Source organism: Periplaneta americana, chromosome 6 (assembly GCF_040183065.1).
Source record: "Periplaneta americana isolate PAMFEO1 chromosome 6, P.americana_PAMFEO1_priV1, whole genome shotgun sequence".
Taxonomy (NCBI): Eukaryota; Metazoa; Arthropoda; class Insecta; order Blattodea; family Blattidae; genus Periplaneta; species Periplaneta americana.
In genome coordinates, this window is record NC_091122.1 from 40,825,742 (window position 1) to 40,849,289 (window position 23,548).

At 34.5% G+C, this 23,548-nt stretch overlaps 2 protein-coding genes across 2 annotated transcripts in view; one reads left to right on the forward strand and one right to left on the reverse strand.

Annotated features, from left to right (window-relative positions):
- Positions 1–23,548, forward strand: part of LOC138701267 (solute carrier family 35 member G1) — a 241,617-nt gene that overhangs the window by 76,838 nt on the left and 141,231 nt on the right. The window lies entirely within an intron of this gene.
- Positions 293–23,548, reverse strand: part of LOC138701264 (uncharacterized) — a 42,762-nt gene continuing 19,506 nt past the window's right edge. Inside the window, exons 3-5 of the mRNA XM_069827982.1 lie at positions 19,598–19,682; positions 12,994–13,354; positions 293–1,750 (exon numbers count right to left, since the gene is read on the reverse strand). Of these exons, the coding sequence (XP_069684083.1) occupies positions 12,996–13,354; positions 19,598–19,682 (444 nt within the window). The 3' untranslated portion in view covers positions 293–1,750; positions 12,994–12,995. The remainder of the gene's footprint in view (positions 1,751–12,993; positions 13,355–19,597; positions 19,683–23,548) is intronic.

Consider the following 23,548-nt stretch of genomic DNA (forward strand, 5'->3'; position numbering starts at 1 on the left):
ATGCAATGATACACTCCACACAAAGCACTTCACTAGTTTCTTCCTTAGTTCTTTCTCCAGAGGTCTGCAGAAGATGCTCCTTTTTCTATTAAAAGCTTCCTTTGCCATTGCTATTCTCCTTTTGACCTCTTTCGCCTTATACATATCATCGAAATTCTCGTATGTGTGCGAACCCTGATTTCACATCTTACCATATCGTGAGCAGCACGTCAGCGTTAATTGTCATGATTACGTCTGGGATACTGCCCTCAGGTCATAAATAGCGATGAAAGGAATGTAGTGTGACAGGATATATGGTAGAAAGAGTTTGGTGTTTTATTTTGTACCATATTACAAGATCCACACTTCATACTCAACAATATGTATTCACACATAATTAACAATAAGAGTGTAGTGAAGTAATGTAATTATTATTGCAGTGGACAATACTAATTAATGCTCGGATTAATAATACTAATTTTATTAATATTTTTATTCATCAACAAGTCAAATGTTCGTTATTGAATTGGCATAATTATAAATATTCAGAAACCATTCATTTCGAAATTTTTTGACTTTATGTAGTTCCCAATTATTACTGCATGTAGCACACGACTCTAAATCGCCATCTTGTGTTTCTTCTGATAAACTCGTGTTTTTTCAATACATATAATTAAGTTTTAAGCCTATATTCAATTTTTCTGATGAAGTGACCAAAAAGATGTTGAATTTGAACAATAATTGAGGAGGCAATGGTAAAAATGAAACAATTAGATTATTTCTTGATATCAGTGCACAAGAAATTTTTATTTCGTTGGATATGTTATGTAAAACCAGAATATTCTCTCGTTGTTTTTGCATAATGAGAAAACAAAAATTAAATAAATTGTTTCTTTCTTTTCTTTTACAAGAATTAGATCGATTTGCAATTCTCAACTGTCCGACATCGGAGGAAACTATGATGCTAATGGATTGTGTTCATTTTTTTTTTTTTTGTGAAATTGTACATTTTAAATTATGTTTTTATTTATACATATGTCGCCTGATATTTAAGTAAATAACCAGAAAGAGACGCAAGAAGAATATTTTTATTGTCTTCATTTTTCATTGTTCTTTTATATTAAACGTCTAATTCTCCGCAACGTATGTAATGTCGTTGTATCAATATTTCTGTTAAGTAACCTATTATTTCTTTTCTTCAAAAAATATAATTTTCTTATTGTATCATATATCCATTGAAAATTTATTAGTTGACATCAGTAGCTGTAGGCTATTTTTTCTTTAAAGTGGGCATCTTTCCAACTACGAACTACTAAATATATATTTTCTTTCATGTTTTACAGTTTAATACATTTAACAGTCACAATTTTTACAGCAGTCATTGTGCTGGGGAAATGGTTTTCAGAAATATTTCATAGAATTTTGTTGGAACAATATAAAATTGTTTTGGAATAGAATTACAGCATTCCAACAATGAAATTAGGGCACATATTAATGTGGCTTTGTTCGATATCGGTTGTAGAACTGTGAGACTATCGGAGAAATGCAAAAAATGCAGAAAATAAACCACCAACGACGAGGACTACCACTATTATAGGTGTCAGGAAAAGGGCCGCACATATGCACATAGTTATTGCAATCAGAATGACTATAGCGACTACTACAACAGCAATGACTAAAAAGACGTCACCGACGATGATACTGATGGACTTCACTATCCGTGAGAGGATTCCTGGGGCTCTTCCGATGAAGGAGTAGGGTTGATTAATAACTGTGAAAGGAAAAGATCACAAATCAGAACCAATGATACTTAAAATATTCGTTTTTGAACTACAATTTCAACATGCAACTTTGATTAAAAGTATAATAAATAACGTGCATAAATTAATAATTACAAAGCTATTTTAAGATGAGAGTCCCCCAATATACGATATTGAATTAGTGCAATTTTTCCCTTCCATATTTTTTCGTTATCTTTTTATAGAAAATTATTGAAATTCTGTTTTCTACAATTTGAATTAGCTGCGAAACGATAATTAAGCATCCCGTTCTTAGCAAAGACGATCACAGTTATAGCATCTCTGGATTTAGTACACGATCCGGTCCACACCTGTGGAGTAACGGTCAGCGCGTCTGGCTGCGAAACCAGGTGGCCCGGGTTCGAATCCCGGTCGGGGCAAGTTACCTGGTTGAGGTTTTTTTCCGGGGTTTTCCCTCAACCCAATACGAGCAAATGCTGGGTAACTTTCGGTACTGGACCCCGGACTCATTTCACCGGCATTATCACCTTCATTTCATTCAGACGCTAAATAACCTAGATGTTGATACAGCGTCGTAAAATAGCCCAATAAAAAAAGTACACGATCCGAAAAAAAAGCGTTCCATCATTATCCAGAGAAATATTGTCGGAATTTTCAGTATGAGTTTGTATTAATAAAATAATAATTACTATCAACTACAACCGATTAATTTTAATCGATTGGATTATAAATTGATCGATTACTAGATTATATTAATCGATTAAATCCCACAACACTACTAGTCGACCTGGTTGGCAAGTTGGTATAGCGCTGGCCTTCTATGCCCAAGGTTGCGGGTTCGATCCCGGACCAGATCGATGGCATTTAAGTGTGCTTAAATGTGACAGTCTCATGTCAGTAGATTTACTGGCATGTAAAAGAACTCCTGCGGGACAAAATTCCGGCACATCCGGCGACGCTGATATGACCTCTGCAGTTGCGAGCGTCGTTAAATAAAACATAACATTTTAACAACACTAGTTATTTCAGCGTCAAAATTCAACGCGCGCGGGAAATAACCGACAAAATGTTGCCAGAAACCTTCTGTCAGGAAGTCGGTTCTTTTACATGCCGTACATCACAGCTTTACTTCCCGTCCGGAGAAATAAAGGGTGCGTCAGAAAGAACGGATGGATTTCACAGGGCAAGAAAATTGTAAGGATTCATCAAATCAAAAATGTATTGTTGTCAACAGATTCACCAATACATGCAGTTTATTTACGGTATACAACGTCATCCATATGATGTCCTTGGCTTTCGGTACAGGCATCGAGGCGTTTTCTGAAGTTCGCCGTAACTTTCACAGTCGTAGTTGGTGGGATTGCCGCAATTTCTTCACGAATTGCCGTCTTCAGTTCGTCCAGTGTATGTGGTTACTTACGCCTTCAAGTGGTCCCAAAGAAAGATCTTATCGTAACCTCGACAATCTCAGTGCAATAGCATGTTTGCGGGCTTATGGTTGAGGTGGCCGGACAACCTACTGTCTGTCTCCACATTTGCAGGAGTACACGCGCTCCGTGTTCGTCCAGGTGATTTCTTCTTTAATGTTGAACCGTGGTACGAAATGAAGCCGCCCGAGTTGGAATCCTAGCGTGACGTCCGATGTCGAAATGAGTCCTGAGTGACGATCTCAGACTCTTCATTTTTCAAACATGTCTCTGCGATGAAAGCACGTTGTACACCAGACCAACACCATGTTCTCAACTGAAACTGCATTCTCTCGCTGATCCAACAGTCGTGGTCCCCCTCACTCTATCCCTCCCCTCGCTGCGTATTGATAGTTTGAAATCCATCCGTTCTTTCTGACGCACCCTATACCATTACGTATTTTATTCTAGTTTATAATTTTTCGCACTCGGCCGTGTTCGGATTCGCTAACCTTTAATCTAAAGGCCAGCATGCGACTGCGATAATACCGAGAACAACAGGTGACTCAACTTTGACTCACATGCAGAGTTTTTTGCAAATTGAGCATAGGTAATTGATTTTGCTGTACTTGATAAGAACTAGATAGGCCTAATAAAGTCCCGTGTTTACGTTATAGAGAGAATTCTTGTAATATTCCGTTCTCTGGTTAAGTGTTCTTGCTCGTAACGAAAAGATTTCCTGGTTTTCGTCATCTTTAATAAATATACTGTAAGATACGGCTTGATATTGAGTAGAATCCTAATGAATATACCGGTATTGCAGTAGCTGGTTGGGATGATGTACAATATTACGTATTGATGTTAACCCTTAAATTGGCAATGTATCCTTTAGGATACAACAGGTTAATAGGCTATATGCTATAATTTTAATAGAACAATGGAAAAAAAAATTGGTAGGAAAATTAAAATTTCACAATACTGTAATATTGTACAACATATAAAATATGGACATTGCGATAGTTGTTTTCTTTACAGTCCGACACGGTTTAATAAAGTAGTGTGAGAAAGGAAGTTTTGCTAATTTAAGCAAATACCAGCGAATAGGGATTATAAAGAATGGACACTTCGCGTCGGTACCTTTGATGTGGCCGGACTGATTTCAGTGACCATCAAGCCAGCTAGAGCGTGAGATTCTGCTTTCTCCCTAGAGTTGGCGCTGACATCACACCAGCTAGCAGTCGACACAGCGGAAATATAACACATATAATTAATACGTCTAGGTATTATGTACTCAAATAAAATAAATTGGATCCAGAAAATAATAAATCCGTCATTAACTGTAATGTCTAGACTCTAGAGTTCCTTTATAATGAGAGTTGAGACGTTGACCCCAACAACAATTAAAACATGTAATGATTTGATAGCAGTGAAAATGGAAAAACAAAACTCTTACGAGAAGTAAAACCATATACCTATATTATATTATATACAAATATTAAACGAATTTGATACATAATTTTATAGCTAATGTATTATATTATTTTATAATATAAAAATTATTATTACTACTAGTTCGTCACTGAGAAATAAGGAAAAGCTGTTAACTTGAATTTATTTGAAGCAAAGCGTTACTGGATTATGCAATAAGGTAGGCGATGTTTGGATCCTGTGTCTCAACTCTATACTCAAAAAGTATTATCTTAGCCTATGCTCGATTACACTAACCTCTAGCGCTTGAAAGTAGAACTAAACGCTGGCACACAGAGAAACAAAACACAGGAAAATTCGCTCAGTGTCCATTCTTTATAATCCCTATTCGCTGCAAATACCTTATTATAATACCGGACAGCTAGCAGTTCTGCGCGCAAATGACGCTGGTGCTGCTACCTATGCGGCCGGTGTGGAGATACTCGCGAAACAAGCTATAATCAGCTGCAATGTATATTGTTGCTGGGCTAGTTAATAGTTTTATTAATTGCTGTGTTAAAATATCAGGGTGTATATGTGCTGTTTATAATTGCTACAATTACAGCATTACAAATTGCTCCAAATCGTACTTTCGATTTCCGAGAGTTCGTAAAACGTGAGTCAACAAAATTCTTTATTAGGCCTAATGTCTTTGTCTCTGTGTTGATAGAAGAATAAAATTTTAGCTGTTTTATTTAGGCCTAATAAATGATTAGAATTTAAAATATATTGGAAATTTTAGAATAGAACTGAATATATGCAATTTAATTGAAAAACTCACAGAATATAGGAATAAATGGAAGCAACACGTTGAAAGAATGACTCAAGACCGTAGTCCTAAATTAATATTAGAGTACAACGAAACATAGGTAGACCCAGGAAAAGATGGCTTCAACAATTTTAAAATGTATATACTTCATGAGACCGGAACGAGCCAAACAAAGCTTAAACCATGTGGCTGATGATGATGGAAATTTTAAGGTTTTATCAAATTAAGTTTTATTGCTGTCCACATGACTTTACTAATTATTACAAGCATCAGATTACTACCATTTTTATCTTTGCAGTTGTCAGCAATGGGTATATAAAGTGTTATTGTATATTCATTCTTAATCCCAGAATTATTATTTTTGTCTCAGTAAAGCAAAGAAAAATACGTAACAATTAATTACGGAAAATAATATGAACCATGCAATATTTCTCATAATATACTGCTTTGATATAAAATAATGTTACATTAAATACGGTACTATTCAACATTTCTTAAATGTCTCGTATATTATTCCACATCAGTACCTCACGTTTTATACAATAATCCAATTTCCGCTATGTTAATATTTGTATTTGTGGACGTAATTCCACGCCGCTCCGCTAGATGTCAAGTCCGCGATATTTTTCGCACTCACGTCAATGCTGCTAGTATAGAGCTGTCCGGTATTATTATAATAAGGTATTTGATTTAAGGGTTAAAACTCTTGATACAGTTTATACGTTATTTCCTCAGTTGATTCAGTGCTGAGTTGTTCATGCAGAAATTTATTTGATGTAGTGTAGTCTGCTCCAGTGATAATTCCCGTTGAACTCCTCGTAATCTCTTTTGAAGGTTTTTATTGCGCGACGACCAAGCTGAATAGGCATGAAGGATACTTGCTCTGATTAACATGATGTGGGAAGTTTTCTTTATCCATAAACTTATTGACTGTGATTTAAAAAGCGGATATAAACGATTCATCATGTTACATCCTCTGGCAGTTGATAATATGTCAATGTGTTTTTGAAATGTGAGTCTGCTATCGAGATGAATACCTAAATGTTTGATTTCTTTCTTCCTTGGAATAATTTCATGGAATAGCTTAAGTTGGAAAGTTTCTTGGGTCCCTTTATTAATAAAGATTATTGTTAAACTTTTAGCTGCGTTGATTTTTATTTTTAATTAATAAGCTGGTGTTCGATTAATTTCAAATAGTTTTGAATTTCATATTCTTAATCGTAGATATTTACATGCGGTGCCATCTCTTATCGTATGACCACAGTCTACTACATACAGTCGCGAAGCTTGAGGTGTTTTTTTGCAAATCTCGTGATAAAGCGCTCCAAGCGGTTAGCAACTAGAAACAATAGACTGTCCATGGTGGACTTTGGACTGTGTCGTATTTCTATCGAGTGATAGCTCGTTGCGTATTTCACATTGATGCTTGTGAAATGTTTGTTATTGGTTGTAATGAAAATGTTAATGGCTAAAATATAATAATTGGAATAATAATATGGGACAAGGAGGAGACGTTTGTAGTGCTATAAATTGTAGCAACAGTAAGAGAAAGACGCCAGAGTTATCCTTTTTCCGATTTCCGAAAGATTCAGAAAGGTTCCTGGGTTTCCACAAGAAACAAAACTCTTAATTTTGAAGTTCTTTGTGACTGTTAGAATACATTATATCCTTAAATTTCACAATGACATGTTTCAGTCTAACCGAAAGGACATTAGATACCGGTTAAAGTTCTGTCACTTAGGCTGCTAAATTTCCAGAGAAATAAAGGTTAGGTCTACTTTTTTTTTCAGAGGATATATTTTTAATTGTAGCTATTAATTTTGTTATTATTTTTATGTGTTATTTTACTAAAGACGTAGAAAAATTACGTTTGCTTTAATGAAATTTATTGATCACGTTTTATTTTCAATTCTGGTGGGATTATTATTGCTTAGGCCTACTTTTTTTTTTCAAAGGATATGTTTTTAATAAAATTATAGCTGTTAATTTTGTTGTTATTTTTATTTGTTGCTTTACTAGAGACGTAGAAAAAGTCTGTTACAATAAAATTTATTGATCACGTTTTATTTCCAATTCTGGTGTGATTATTATTGCTTAACCTCATCCCACTTTGTTAACTACGTAAGCCTACACTGCAAGTGCCGGTACACGTAAGTTACTCCATTAATTCATATTTATATTATTATTATTGTTGTAAAGGGAAATGCAAATTAATATTTATTGGTTTCATAGTTAATTATCGCTATAATCTTGAATGAGTGAAGCCATTATAGTAGATTTCAGTTCATTTTGCACAAACAAAAATTATATTAACTTATTTCTTGCAGGTATCTTTGAGTTTATGGTGGAATTTAATATACTTCATTAAACAATAAATTAACTTTATGCATTTAATATTTCAATAATGGAAGGAAGGTGGTAATTTTTCCAAAAGAACACAACGAAAGTGTAACATATTTTGTCGCCTACTAGGAGAGAGATCTGCGATGATGAGGCGATAGTAGCGATCCTAGTGGTGGGCAACTACCCATGTTTGCATTTTTACTACATATTGAGCTTCGCGACTGTATATATTAGACTGTGGTATGACGATGTCAGGCCCATCGTTTAAAACAAAGATGTGCTATCGTGGGCATTTTCATTGCGTGCTCGGAATACTTTGTCGTGTTCATTGTTCTGAAGATTGCCTAACCTCTAGGCGCCCTTTATTTTCCTATCTCGTTAGAGTCTTGTGATATACTAGGTGTTTCAGAATTCAACTGAAGAAATTTTAAGAGGTTGTGGAGGGGTTCTAGGCAAGTATTTTGAGATAGGGATATGAGAGTACAAACTTGTATGTAATTCAGTAAAATATTTTTTTGAATCACTACGCCGTTGATTGAATCTACACGTTCCATAGCGGTACATTTGGAAATGTGTAGGATACAATATTGTACAATTGGTAAACACTGTAGATTGTTTTTGTTAGAGGATTCAGTCGAACGTTCAAACTTCAGCAGGCACATCATCATCATCATCATCATTATTATTATTATTATTATTATTATTATTATTATTATTATTATTATTATTATTATTGGACGGAAGCTGTCTTGTTCCATTTTCCTGCCTTAGCACAAGAGCCATTTCACTTCAAACCTACCAAGATTTCATATTGATATCTCCATTTTTTTCGAGCACTTTTAATCCTAAAATAAATTTGATCCGTGTATAATTTTTTCCTAGTAATCTAATTTCAGCAGACATTAAATTACGAAACTCTCGAAAAACCGTTTGTGCTAATTCCTCGGATTTATCTATCCCCGGTTCTGATCATTCTGATATTTAGTCTTGGGCTGAGATGAAAGATAAAAAATCCCAGTGAAATAATGAGATGATATACATTTCAGGATTTGTGGCTTATTCACTTCTTTCACTGGCCTTTGCCTTAGTGGCTTTTAAGGAACCCGGAGGTTCATTTCCGCCTTCACATAAGCCCGCCATTGGTCCCTGTCCTGAGCAAGATTAATCCAGTCTCTATCATCATATCCCTCCTCCCACAAATCCCCGTCAATAATTTCTGAATATTTTTAGTTTATTGACATTATAAACGAACATGATGGGTATTTATTAATTATATAAAATATGCTTATTTGAAAGATGTGATTGTGTACATGAATAAGCTATTATTGCTGACGTAATTTCTGGCACGAACAAAACCCCGCTACGCAATACTGCATATTCGCCAGCAGCCACGGATGCACTAGACACGATTATGATTAGAGCCCGGATGTTAGGCATTTATGACAATTAAAACAGGCACGCAAAAAGGCAATAAAACGTAAAAAAGGCACAATCAGTTTTGGAAAAGGCATTATGAATTTTAAAAAGACATAATATATTTTAGTAATAAATTTAAATTATATAAATATAACCCACATTTTTACTTCGTAGTTGACACATCTTGACTTATAAAATACTTTTTTCGTGATTAACTGTCTTCTCACAAACCTTACATTATAAAACTGTTCCATCGATTGACAACACATGGGCACCAAATTCACTAACGTAACATGAAGTTTACTTTTCAATTGTTTACTGAATTTAGTAGAGATGGGTAAAAAATAACACAACAGTTATTTTGGAACTGTTCCGGTCTCGGAACTGTTGCGAAAATGAACAGTAGGTCGGAACCTCCTGTTCCGAAATAACAGTGTTCCGACTCCGAGCTGCTCACTTGCCAACTGTTGCGGGCTCGCAGTACCGCGTGGCACAAGGTATGTTCCGACTCCCTCGGAACTGTTGCAAAAATAAACAGTAGGTCGGAACCTCCTGTTCCGAAATAACAGTGTTCCGACTCCGAGCTGCTCACTTGCCCAGCTGTTGCGGGCTCGCAGTACCGCGTTGCACAAGGTATGTTCCGACTCCGAGATAACAGTCGGAACGTCGGAGCTTGTTCCGATGAACCAACGACAGCTGCAGTTACACTGTACTTGAAACTCTCACGTGGTTGGAGGGGGGCGCATGGAAATTGAAATCCTTGCGGTGGCGCGAACTTTAATATCAACATTTGTAAGACTGGCCAATCATCTGTAATGTTATAGTAAGTACTCAATAATCTCTAATATTGATTCCCGCTTTATGGTTTATTTCACCATTAGTTGACTAATTCTGTTTTATAAACATTCTACAATGTCATAAAGTACGCATACTATTATTAATTCATTGATCAGCTGATTCTATACAAAGGTTAAAGTCGTAAATGGTAATGAGTGGTTTAGTTACAATGTCTGTATGTCGTTTGTTGAGGTTAAGTCTGACAAGCACAAGTTTTTGTGCTATCTTCTCTGTTATCAAAGAACGACAAAAATGTTGTAGCATTATTTGTTGGAAACTACCCATATAAGTACTGATTTGGAGAGCGAGGTTTAATGCGAAGTTTAAATTACACTTTGGTAAAGATGCGATTCCAATATTTTACTAACCCACTGCGGGGTTTCCAGGTTTCAGTACTGCCAATATATATATTTTTTATTTATGAAATTGTAATATTTATTATTATTATTATTATTATTATTATTATTATTATTATTATTATTATAACTGTGCATTAAGAAAAGTAAAAATAAAAATTAAAGATTTGTTTTTTTTTTTATTATGTAATAGAGAGAACAGAAATTACATACCATATGTTTAAATGTTATGTTATTTTTTTTTTAGTTGGCTACCATGTCTTTATAACTTTATGTACGAAAACAAAGTGTTGTATTCTGTCCTTGTAGTCAACAGCTGTGTAATTACTAACATTCAGCTTTTGAGTTCTGTCCGCATGCACAGCAATTTTCCAAAATCGATTCGAATGTGCATTGCAGTGCCATCTATAGATAAGAATGTGTACTATGTCATGCCTATGAGTGCTCCAGTGTGAGCTGCATGGTGTTATTTGTCTATGGTGAAGAGGGAGGGTACTGTACCGTTCGTTTGAACGACTCCGACTCATCACCACTGGTGACTGTTATTTCGGAACTGTTATTTGGAACATAGTATTTTTTCGGAACCGGAACCGTCGGAACTGTTCCGGGAAAAGAACAACTTCGCCCATCACTAGAATTTAGGCATTCTAGCTAATCCATCGTATAGGTACCTTCTGTCACCCGACATAACTGACTGTTCCTCACTCAAATTTCTTTCTCCTACAATAATAAACACGAGTATCACAAAATTGTAACACTAAGATTTGAAAATATGAAAGCAAACAATTATTGGAAATGCTACTTGACAACTTCTATGAGAACGAGTTTAATATTTAAAATTATAAAGCTGATTTGTTAGTAACATGAAGACATGACAATATTATATTTGTAACTGTGGATTGTCGATCATTATTCATATTACACCAATAATATTAAAGCACGATTATTAACAGATTAAGCACAGAAATAAATTACTTTTATTTACTATTGATGGTGAAGTTGTTTCAAATATTTAAATTTCATACACATTACATTACAATTAATTAAAAAATTGCAAATAAACAAGAAATATTGCTTTAAATGACAAAAAAGTCATATATTAGTAATAAACATCTTAAAAAGGCAAAATGAAAATTGGCTCCATCACTTTGATTCACTCCAAATCACATTTATATCTATGAAAATAATGATTTACTTCCACCCAGTAAAAAAGGAATTTTTCCAAACATCTGGGCCCTAATTACGATATGAGGTGTATGTGCAAAATGCCGAAGTATAGTATAATATACCTGAATTTGTGCCCTAACTGTAACCTGGAGAGTTTTTTCAGCATTTTACCTCATTTCAGTGACTTTTTTAAGTGTAGAATTATATTGAACTTAAAAATAAAACAACAAATGTCTCGGGAGGATTGGGGAGCGCCGGTGAAGTGTTGTGGCTCCGTGAGTTCACGGAAGGACATGCCAGCGGGATCGCACCGGTAAAGGCTGGTTCACAATAAACCGAGAACGAAAACGACAACGAGAAGGAGAACGGAAATATTGTTAAAATAAATGTATTTAAGTGTGAGCATTCACAATTAATTATTGTAAACGCTGACATTTAAATATATTTATGCTCGACCTTGCCGAAATGTAGTAACTATACACCTGGTAGCAGTCCTTTAATGCATGTCATTAAAGAACACCTACTCATTAAAGTACAGGTGTTCAGCCAATGACAAGTCAGCTTACAGGTGTTCAGCCAATGACAAGTCAGCTTTGTACCGTTATAAAACCGCAAGTATCGATTATTCTCGGATATGCAATCGAAAGAGAATTAGCGAAAAGTCACGGAGGCTGGAAATCCAATAGTGTCGCAGAAGGTTATGTTCTGTTACTATAATAATTAGCGTTAATTCTAAATAATATTCAAATAAATTCAATTTGTCATCTCGTTTTTCAATTTCTAATTTCATTTCAATGTTATATCAAAGTTAACCCAGATTTTCTCACCGTCCTTTTTTAAGGACAGTTGCAGTGCCTTCGGATATTATGTCATTGTTGGTGTTAGGGACATTTTGTAAGTTGTGCGATAATGTTGGTAGTATTTGTTAGCTTTAGAAAATATACGTTCCTTGTTTCAGTTTATTTCAACATCATTTAACCGATTTTTGAGAGTAACTAATGTGCTACTGCATTTTTATCACAAAAAAATTTTTGGGCTTATCTGGGTTAATATTTACTTTACTCTGTAGGTTCTTATGGGCTATCAAGGTCAATGTGGACATCTGTTCCTCGGAAAAATCAATACTTTCGCGTCTGCGCACATCTCACAATTTACGAGGTATTGCTCAAGGTCAGATACAAATAAAATGAATAATTTCAAGTTAGAAATATGGTCGAGCATAAAAAGTCGTATGAAACTCGCCTATAATGGTAATTAAGAAGCTCGTATGAAAATTATGAAACTCGCTTGCGCTCGTTTCATAAACATCCATACTCGCTTCTTAATTACTATCATTATAGGCTCGTTGCATAATGTGCTATTATTTTAACATTATTTCCGTTCTCGTTCTCGTTGTAGCTTCCGTTCCGGTTTATTGTGAACCAGCCTTAAGCGGCAGACTTGCAAACCGATAGTTTTAAGAGATTCTCACTGTATTTCATAAATTAACACACCTTTATGCCGGCAATTGGAAGATGGTGAAGATGACGGCGCCGACCGCTAGGGTAATGCTGATGACGGAGATCACAGCTGCGAAGGCCATGACACCTAGCCCACACAGGCACAAGAGGATGGAGAGGAGCACTGCCAGCGCGATGATGATAATGATGATGACGACGTCTTTGACGATTACGCTGGTCGTCCTGCCCACCCGCGTGAAGATGCCCGTGACGATATTCGTGACGAAATTCCTGACATTCGTGACGAAATTCATGACATTCATGACGGAATTCCTGATAGTCGTGAAGAAAGCCGTGAAGATATTCGAGGAATTGCGACCGAATATTTGAAGGAAGGAGTACGGCCTCTCCAGTTCTGCGACATCAAGCAAGCAAATGAGCACTTCTGCTTCGGAAATGATTTATAGTAAATAACTTGCTTAAATTTTGCACTTCCACACGTTCAGTGAAAAAATGTGTGTTTTATTAATGCTACATATCAAAATGAAAAATCGATCAGAAAATTTGACTAATTTAAAGAATTTCTCACAGCTATTTTGAAGCTAAAATACACATAAATTTAATGATTTTTCATATTCTCACATTTGATTCTAAATCTATGTCAGTTGTATTTCGTTATAAATTTGCTTAAACTATATTATAATTTAAAATAAAACAATGTAATCAAACAAAAATATCGACTTCATGCTACACTAAAATATTTTACCACAATACTTTTGCTGGCGTAAATATTTTTACATTAAAAAAAATGGAATTGCCGTCTCCTTCCTGTAAAATGTCGATGACTATCAAATATTTCGAACAAAGTGGAGAGCTAATGTAACAAAATTTTGTCACTCAGGTTCTACTAGAAGACTCCTCTTTCTTGTGAAAGTCGAAATATTTCACAGAAGATTCGGTTTTCGATTCAAAATTGTGTCCAGATCCGCTTTTGTTTTGCTGGTTGTTCCTAAACTTGCTTGCACAGACTTTTTTGTGTATTCTGCAAATGATATGTAAGAATATTGTAAGTTGTACCTGTGTGGAACTAAGTGGAATTAATTCTTCTGTAAGATTTACTTCCAAAAACTTCATGAACATTACGAAGTTTTCTGTATTTGGCCGAATTAACAGGGTACGAGAAATTAAGTGTACAAATATTAAAATAGGTATACAGCGGACTCTCCTGAGTTCGACAGAACAGAATTGAAAGTTCAGTCCAATAAGATTAGTGAGTGTGGCAGGTGAAATGAATACAAATTCTTCTTGGTTATCCATCAACGAATACAGTACTGTACTTGCATTTCCTGCCCGCCCCGAGACTTGTGTATGCGCTTCTAGTACCACAATGGGTTTCGATTGGGTTGTTTTATGACGCTGTATCAACATCTAGGTTATTTAGCGTCTGAATGAAATGAAAGTGATAATGCCGGTGAAATGAGTCCGGAGTCCAGCACCGAAAGTTACCCAGCATTTGCTCGTATTGGGTTGAAGGAAAAAACCTCAACCAGCTAACTTGCCCCGACCAGGATTCAAATCCGGGCCACCTGGTTTCGCGGCCAGACGCGCTGACCGTTACTCCACAGGTGTGGACATGGGTTTCGACAGTTCCGTCTCACAAACGGCACAATTCTCAAATAGAAAAAGAAAAGTTCATTAATTTAAAATCAGTGATCAATATGGATGTCCTAATCAATAAAATATTCTGTTTCTCTTTAACGAAAGTATCACTACAAGACATAGAAACAATTCCCATTTCTTAGTGCCCGTATAGGGGCGTGTCTAATTCTCCTACGTAAGCAGTCGAACTATAGGATGTCGAACTTGATTTCTGTCGAACTTCAGAGGTTCCACTGTATCTCCTGTTAATACTTCACATTGTCGAGTTTTCTTTGGGTCCTCATTATGTACAGAGAATTAGTATAAAAATCGTCGCTTAAAGAAGATCGGTAATATAATTATGAATATTGTGTATGCTGTAAATTACGGTTTACGATTTAATTGCATGATAAGTTAGCTGTACAGCAATGAACGGCAATGGGTCATTGCATGCACAGTTTATGTTTACGTTTTGTCAAATTTATGGCGATGCTCATGTACCCCAAGCAGGATTTAATGTTCTAAGAGCTCTGACATTTATTTGAAGTCACCTTTACAGGGTACTTCTGTGCCTTGTTACAAAATTTTAGGGATGGTAGAGGAGATCATTATGAACAACTTTCATATAAGAACCCGTCTCAGAAAATAGAACGTGATGTATGTGTTAGTGCTCTAAGTAATATTGGAAGGCATGACAAAATTGATGATTTTGTTTTCTTCAATGTATGACATTTTGGTAATCTGGTGACTTTTGTAAGAAATTACTCATCGTCAACGCACTTGAAGTCTCACCTCAGTTATTTATAGTAGCTGTCCTTTTTGTATGGCGTCAGGCTCATTTTGGTTAGGCATTACATAGGCCTATAGGCAATAACCTTATTTTCATAAGTTTCTTGTTATGAGCGGAATATTCACATTAAGGGGTTAGGTACAGCTTACAGCAGTAATTTTTTTTGGAAATATTCAACATTTTTTCCTCCATTACTGTATCTTGTACAGTAATGAAAATTGTTATGTGTAAAACACTGTCCTTCTGTTATATGAAAAAAAAATATTTTTACGATTTAAATATATATATATATACATTTTTTTTTTTTTTTTCAAAATTCAAAGTTCACTGTGCAGTGATGAAGCTTTTCCCTCATAACTCATAACCTTGTTAACATTTTCATGTTTTCTCTCTTTTATTTTATTGCTGAAACTCATGTTTACAATATCATGCTCTTTCAAGTACATTCCTTAATAAACAATATTTTTTTAATGTTGTGTTAGATGTTTAACCATTTTTAAAATGAATTTATTTTTTACCAGACAATCTATCAAAGGTAGAGAAGTGATTTTGCATCATATTGTAGATGACATGCATAAATACCCACAAAAAATTTCATCACAGAATGTTGGATATTTTTTGAGTTATGAGTCAAACGCTTCATCACTGCACAGTGAACTTTGAATTTTGTAAAAAAAAAATATATATATATATATATAAATAAATAATTATTTTAAAATCGTAAAAATATGTTTATAATATAGCGGAAGGGCAGCGTTTTACACATACTAATTTTCATTATTGTACAAGATAGAGTAATGGAGGAAAAAAATGTTGAATATTTCCAAAATTTTACTTCTTTAAGCTGTACCTAACCCCTTAAGAGAACTTGCTGATACGCATTTTATTAATTTCAAGAGCAAATAAAGGGAAATTAAAGAAAAGTTGCAAGGCATTATCAGTCATAATATAATGTACGATGCCAGCTAGCTCATACCATGCTTATGAAAATATATTCACAAGCGCTTGCAGGAACAAGGAGTCTGTAACCAAACTTCAGAAAAATGACTTTGAGTTCGATTCTAACTGGCTACATTAACAAATATTTAGGCTTGTAACTATCAAACGGAACGTTTCCGGGCATGGGTTCCTATATGACAATGGATAATATCGATCACTTTCATCATCCGTAAAGTTTGCAACAACGTTGAAGGATGACCCGGTATAAAATACTGTTAACACTTCTGTGACGTTCACCTTAACTAAGAAAGGGAATTAACATTCGTCATTTTTGCTCTGATGTAACCAGTATCAGAACCTTCGGAAGCGTGTATGTCGCTAATTACATCCAGGGAAAATATTTAATTTGTATTACTTCGATCTATGGTAAAATACTAATTTTACTACATTTGTATGTCATATTTTATGCATAGAAAATATTATTTTTTTAGGAAATGACTGGTGTTTCATTCACAGATTTATAGTAGGTACTATTGTTGGTCCAGAAAAACACTCATATTTAACGCAAAAAGGGGCTAAGACTCGCCTCGGATTGTACAGACTCAGAAACAAAATTTGGGCCACTTGAATTTTCCACGTTCCAGTTATAACCAGGATTCAGCCTAGGGACACAGAGTAACCAGTATGAGGTTTAGAGTACACGGAGTATAAATGACGTCATGACCTGTGCGGGATCCTGCAACAGCTCAGGTGGGTCCGTAATGTGCATTACCGTTGTGTGTATTGCTGCTTGGCTGCGGTACGTGTAACAGGCTTCGGCGTAGGGACACCTGATTGAAGGTTACAACTCACGTTAATACTTTTATGCTCGACCGTGCCGAAATGTAGTAATTATGCAACTGGTAGCAGTCCTTTAATGCATGTCATTAAAGTACACCTACTCATTAAAGTACAGGTGTTCAGCCAATGACAACTCAGCTTACAGGTGTTCAGCCAATGACAAGTCAGATTTGTACCGTTATAAAACCGCAAGTATCGATTATTCTCGGATATGCAATCGAAAGAGAATTAGCGAAAAGTCACGGAGGCTGGAAATCCAATACTGTCGCAGAAGATTATGTTCTGTTACTATAATAATTAGCGTTAATTGTAAATAATATTCAAATAAATTCAATTTGTCATCTCGTTTTTCAATGTCGAATTCAATAATCAAGGTTATATCAAGTTTAACGGGATTGCATCAAGGTCAATGACATTATTGTTCCTCGGAAAAAATCAATACTTTCGCGTCTGCGCACATCTCACAATTCACGACCTAGAACAAGGTCACTTCCGATCTTGTCAGATACAAATAAAATATATACATCTGAATGATTTCAAGTTAGAAATATGGTCGAGCATAAAAAGTCGTATGAAACTCGCCTATAATGGTAATTAAGATGCTCATATGAAAATTATGAAACTCGCTTGCGCTCGTTTCATAAACATCCATACTAGCTTCTTAATTACTATCATTATAGGCTCGTTGCATAATGTACTATAATGGTAGACATTTATTGTTTACACTAGGAATGTACTGTATATACTGCATCTGTATAGGGTGAAATATATTTTGTGCCGTACTGTGTTGGACTGTTTACTTGTTGAGACACGAAGTAACGGCGCGGTCCATCTCCCACTCCACTAGACCAACACAACACTATTGTCCGTGCGTTCTGAACTTCATGCGTTTCTGTGCCCAGGACCCAAGCCTGGTTATAACATACTGCTCAGGGGGTTCAAATTTTGTTTCTGGGTCAGTACGCTTTAACCTATACGTTGAAGGTCGCACGTTCAAGGTAAAATAATATTGTCATATGTATCTATGTAATTAGGCATATTATAGCTATATTCTATAATACTGAATTATAAAGAATTAAAAACTGCATTCTATGACTGCTGTCATACAATAGCTGAAATATTTTTATTCATGCTTCATTAGTAATATCTAATATAACATCGATTTCTTTTAACCATCTGTTAATGGAATATCGATTTGGGGCATGTAATACGTACTCAAGATGTCGTTGCAATTGTTACTAATTATTACCATTATGTATAGTGTAGTGAAGTCGATTTTTTTTGTCTGATTACTGCATTTTTAGTGAAATGAAAGTAATGTAAAGTTATCTATGATATCATTACATGCAATGAGCGAATTTAGATTTTTCCGTACAGTTTTGCAACCAATCTGAACTTTGTTATTAATTTAACAGAGTGCAAAACTAAGTTACTGAACTCGCTTTGATTGTGACTCTAAATATAAAAATACTTTTAATACAACTAAAAATTAAATTCAATATCACTTAAGGGTATATGTACGTGACGACCATAAATATTATCAGAAAATGCAGGCTCTAAATTTCTAAAATTTTATAAGAAAATGAACTCACAATAGGACAAAAAATTACAAGGTACCACAACAAGACTTATTACAACTTAAATATCTGATAAACGTTTAAAAAAGGCTACTAATAATATTTTTCAAATAAGTTTTATCAAAGTATGAAAAAAAATCTGCAGTTAACACCATTTGGTACCCATAACATTGTTTTGGTCTCTCTGACATCTTTAATACTTTTTCTGCATGTAACAAATACTTGTTTCTGAAAAGTAGAATACTCTCAGACATGTAGAGTTGTTTACTTCAATACAATTAATTTTTTATTTGTCGTATATAAAATATATTAAATTTACATAATGTTTTGTAACCTAATTTTTCTATTTTAAATGAAATGGGTATTATTATAGTCTACCGTTTGCATAAATGCATGTTAAATCAGAGTACAAAATTTCAGAATTCTGTCTCTAATGGTTGTGCAGTTATGAAAAAATATGTGTGGAAATTTTCAAATTTTGGAAAATTTAATTTAAAGTAAAAAGTGAAATCTAAAAAATATTATTAGTAACTTTTTTATACTTTTATCAGATATTTAAGTTCTAATAAGTCTTGTTGTGGTACCTTGTAATTTTTGTCCATTTGTGAGTTCATTTACTTCTAAAATTTTAGAAATGTAGAGCCTGCATTTTCCGATAATGTTTTTGGTCGTTCACGTACATATACCCTTAATGATTTGTAATTCAATAAATAATTGGTCATCACTATGAGTTTCATGGTTTCTATATTACTTCATTAATTTTATAAATATGATCTTTTAAATATTCGAAATATTTTAACGTTATTAGTATTTGCTGTTACAATAACAAGCATGTGACATATAATATTAATTAAAAAGTGAAACTTAAGTTTACCTCTCTCAACATAATTACTGGCTTCCTTTGCCACCTCGACAACCTTAGAATAGTTCTGTGCCAGTTTTCCAACTCCATCTACGATCTGTAAACAAGTACATACAATTTATCAGTAAAAAAAAGCTGAAATCTTTTACATGAATCAATGAAACCATCTGCAATTTTATTCTAAAATACATGTAGTGTAATCATAACTACGCGTTTTGACGTGGATATGTCTTTGTTCGAGGTAAAATTGATGAGAAAATCTTAACATTTTTAGCGTGACACGAAGTTCAAACACCCTCCGATAGTTGCCGCACATGACAAAGCGTATGCGTGCTGCCATCTGTCGAGTGTTTCGTAATCTATTTACATGTTAATAAGCAACGAGCGTTATCTAATAAGTAACTAGCATCCTTAATAAACAAAAATAATGTAGAATGTAAAATATTAATAAAAATGTCTGTCCTTGATAGTAAAAAAATGAAACTCAAATATAAAACAATAAAAACAAAGATGTATTCACGTAGTCATCGCAGTCCTGTGAATCCTCACGTTTTGTCCGTCTTTTATCCCTTTCTTTAATTTATACTACATATTTAAAGAGAATAAGATCGTTAATGTTTGTGTTTATCTTAGTGGTTGTGGGAACCGTAATTGGAGTTTCACGATTTACCTCCTGTATTAGAAATGATGTTAGAGATATTGCAATGTATCTCTGCCGGTGTGTGACTGTTAAATTTCAAGTGGCTTATCTTGATCGAGAGCGTCAGAGTAATAAAAAAGCATTACAACCTTTTGCTATTTATCTTCCCCTCACCACAAACTACGACGTTGCACAGAGACAGAGATATAATAAAAGATCCGTACACAGATCGGGATCGGGTTAATTACACCTACATTCTACGTTTCATCCATCTGAAATTATTTCGACGTATGCTCAATATGAAATTTAATATTGGACTCAATAAAAACCATAAGATTTTAAATAATTGATTAAATGGCGATCTTACTCGTGTTAATTGTGTAAGCATGTGCGGCTTACAGCTGTTTCGGTGCTTCTTCACACCATCCTCAGAGCCTACTAGATCTCGGCGTCATCTCGAACTTCGCTGCCTGTTGTGTGGGTGCGTTCGATTGTTGAAAAGTGTTGTAATGTGTTGTCAAATAGTGTGTGTGTTCTGAAATTGATCTGTGTGTTGAGAATTTGATCAGGGTGTGTTTTAGTGTGTCTGTATATTTCATATTGTTCTAGTGTGTTGAGTTTTTGGTTTTTGGGTTGTATGTGTAGGATTTCCATGTCTGTATTTATGTTATTGTACTGTATGTGTGGTTAGCATTAGTTATGTGTTCGGCATATGTAGATGTTCCAGATGACGCCGAGATCTAGTAGGCTCTGAGGATGGTGTGAAGAAGCACCGAAACAGCTGTAAGCCGCACATGCTTACACACTTAACACGAGTAAGATCGCCATTTAATCAGTTATTTATATTCAAGTGTTAAAAGTAGTGTACGAAAGATTCAACATGGATTATCATAAGATTTTATCATTTTAATACATTTATAATTATCAATAATAACGACACAAACCAGTAATTAGTAAAAATATATGATCAAAGGTATGCATTTGTAGAAGTAATCAATTTTTATTACAAGGTAATATTTTATATAATTTGAATCCATTTTAACGTCTACAATTTAACCATTGTTCTATAGTTTTAATTATTGTCGTAAATTGAAGTTGAGATGAGGATTAATTGGTTCAACTATCACACATATTAAAACGATAAATAACTCGTCTATAGTTTATTATTTTATTTGTATATATGATTTTAATGTGTTAGTTATAAGAACGATTCAACAGCTATTTCATTTACTGTAAATTAATGTATTACATGATATTGTTTGAAAAGTGCCTGAAGATGCCAAATAGGCGAAAACTTTAGCATTATTTTAACCTTAACTTCAATGAATATTTATATTTATAAATTTTATTGATGTTTTTTTTTAATTCTGATAAGTCATTTAGACTGTACATTGTACATTGACTTGTCTGAAAATTATTACAATGCTTACTAAGAATAAAACTAATTACGTCAAAATTTCATAGCTAAATCAAAGCTAAATTACAGGTGTCGTTACATTACTTAAGTGGGTACTCTTTTGTTCGCAAATGCATTCATAATTCGAAATTCTGCTCTAATAGATACTGTACGTTTTTTCATAATGGCGGATACTTGACTGTTCTGCTTTAATCGATACTGTACTTTTTTATTATAGCGGGTACTTCACTGTTCGTAATTTACCCATATGAAGCCAGTTGTATAGATAGACCGATTTACCAACATAGTCGTTGCCGTGATCCAAAGGATGAGACGAGATGAGATGATGATGATAATGGAGATTTCTTGGAATCCCACAGGGGAACCGGAACTCTTGGAGAAAAACTCCATGTTACATCGTTACATGAACCATGGGCTTGCCCAACCCAGGACATAAATCAGAGGTACGCCAGCGATCGAACCAGGGTCCACAGGCTCTAGCCACTAGATCGCCGTATCGGCGATATTGAGCTTAAATCATAGCCTATAAGTTTATTCTGCATCACCTCCACTATTTTCCGTTATATGACAATCCTGCTAGTACATGAATGTCGGTTACTATAGCATATCATTCCTTTGGAATTTTCCATACGAATAATTGAACTTAAATCATAGCCTATAAGTTTATTCTGCATCACCTCCACTATTTTCCGTTATATGACAATCCTGCTAGTACATGAATGTCGGTTACTATAGTGCTATCATTCCTTTGGAATTTTCCATACAAATAATTGAACTCAAATCATAGCCTATAAGTTTATTCTGCATCACCTCCACTATTTTCCGTTATATGACAATGCTGCTAGTACATGAATGTCGGTTACTATAGCGCTATCATTCCTTTGGAATTTTCCATACAAATAATTGAACTCAAATCATAGCCTATAAGTTTATTCTGCATCACCTCCACTATTTTCCGTTATATGACAATCCTGCTGGTTCATGAATGTCGGTTACTATAGCGCTATCATTCCTTTGGAATTTTCCAAACGAATAATTGAACTTAAATCATAGCCTATAAGTTTATTCTGCATCACCTCCACTATTTTCCGTTATATGACAATCCTGCTAGTAATTACATGAATGTCGGTTACTATAGCGCTATCATTCCTTTGGAATTTTCCATACGAATAATTGAACTTAAATCATAGCCTATAAGTTTATTCTGCATCACCTCCACTATTTTCCATTATATGACAATGCTGCTAGTACATGAATGTCGGTTACTATAGCGATATCATTCCTTTGGAATTTTCCAAACGAATAATTGAACTTAAATCATAGCCTATAAGTTTATTCTGCATCACCTCCACTATTTTCCGTTATATGACAATCCTGCTAGTACATGAATGTCGGTTACTATAGCATATCATTCCTTTGGAATTTTCCATACGAATAATTGAACTTAAATCATAGCCTATAAGTTTATTCTGCATCACCTCCACTATTTTCCGTTATATGACAATCCTGCTAGTACATGAATGTCGGTTACTATAGTGCTATCATTCCTTTGGAATTTTCCATACAAATAATTGAACTCAAATCATAGCCTATAAGTTTATTCTGCATCACCTCCACTATTTTCCATTATATGACAATGCTGCTAGTACATGAATGTCGGTTACTATAGCGCTATCATTCCTTTGGAATTTTCCATACGAATAATTGAACTTAAATCATAGCCTATAAGTTTATTCTGCATCACCTCCACTATTTTCCGTTATATGACAATCCTGCTAGTAATTACATGAATGTCGGTTACTATAGCGCTATCATTCCTTTGGAATTTTCCATACCAATAATTGAACTTAAATCATAGCCTATAAGTTTATTCTGCATCACCTCCACTATTTTCCGTTATATGACA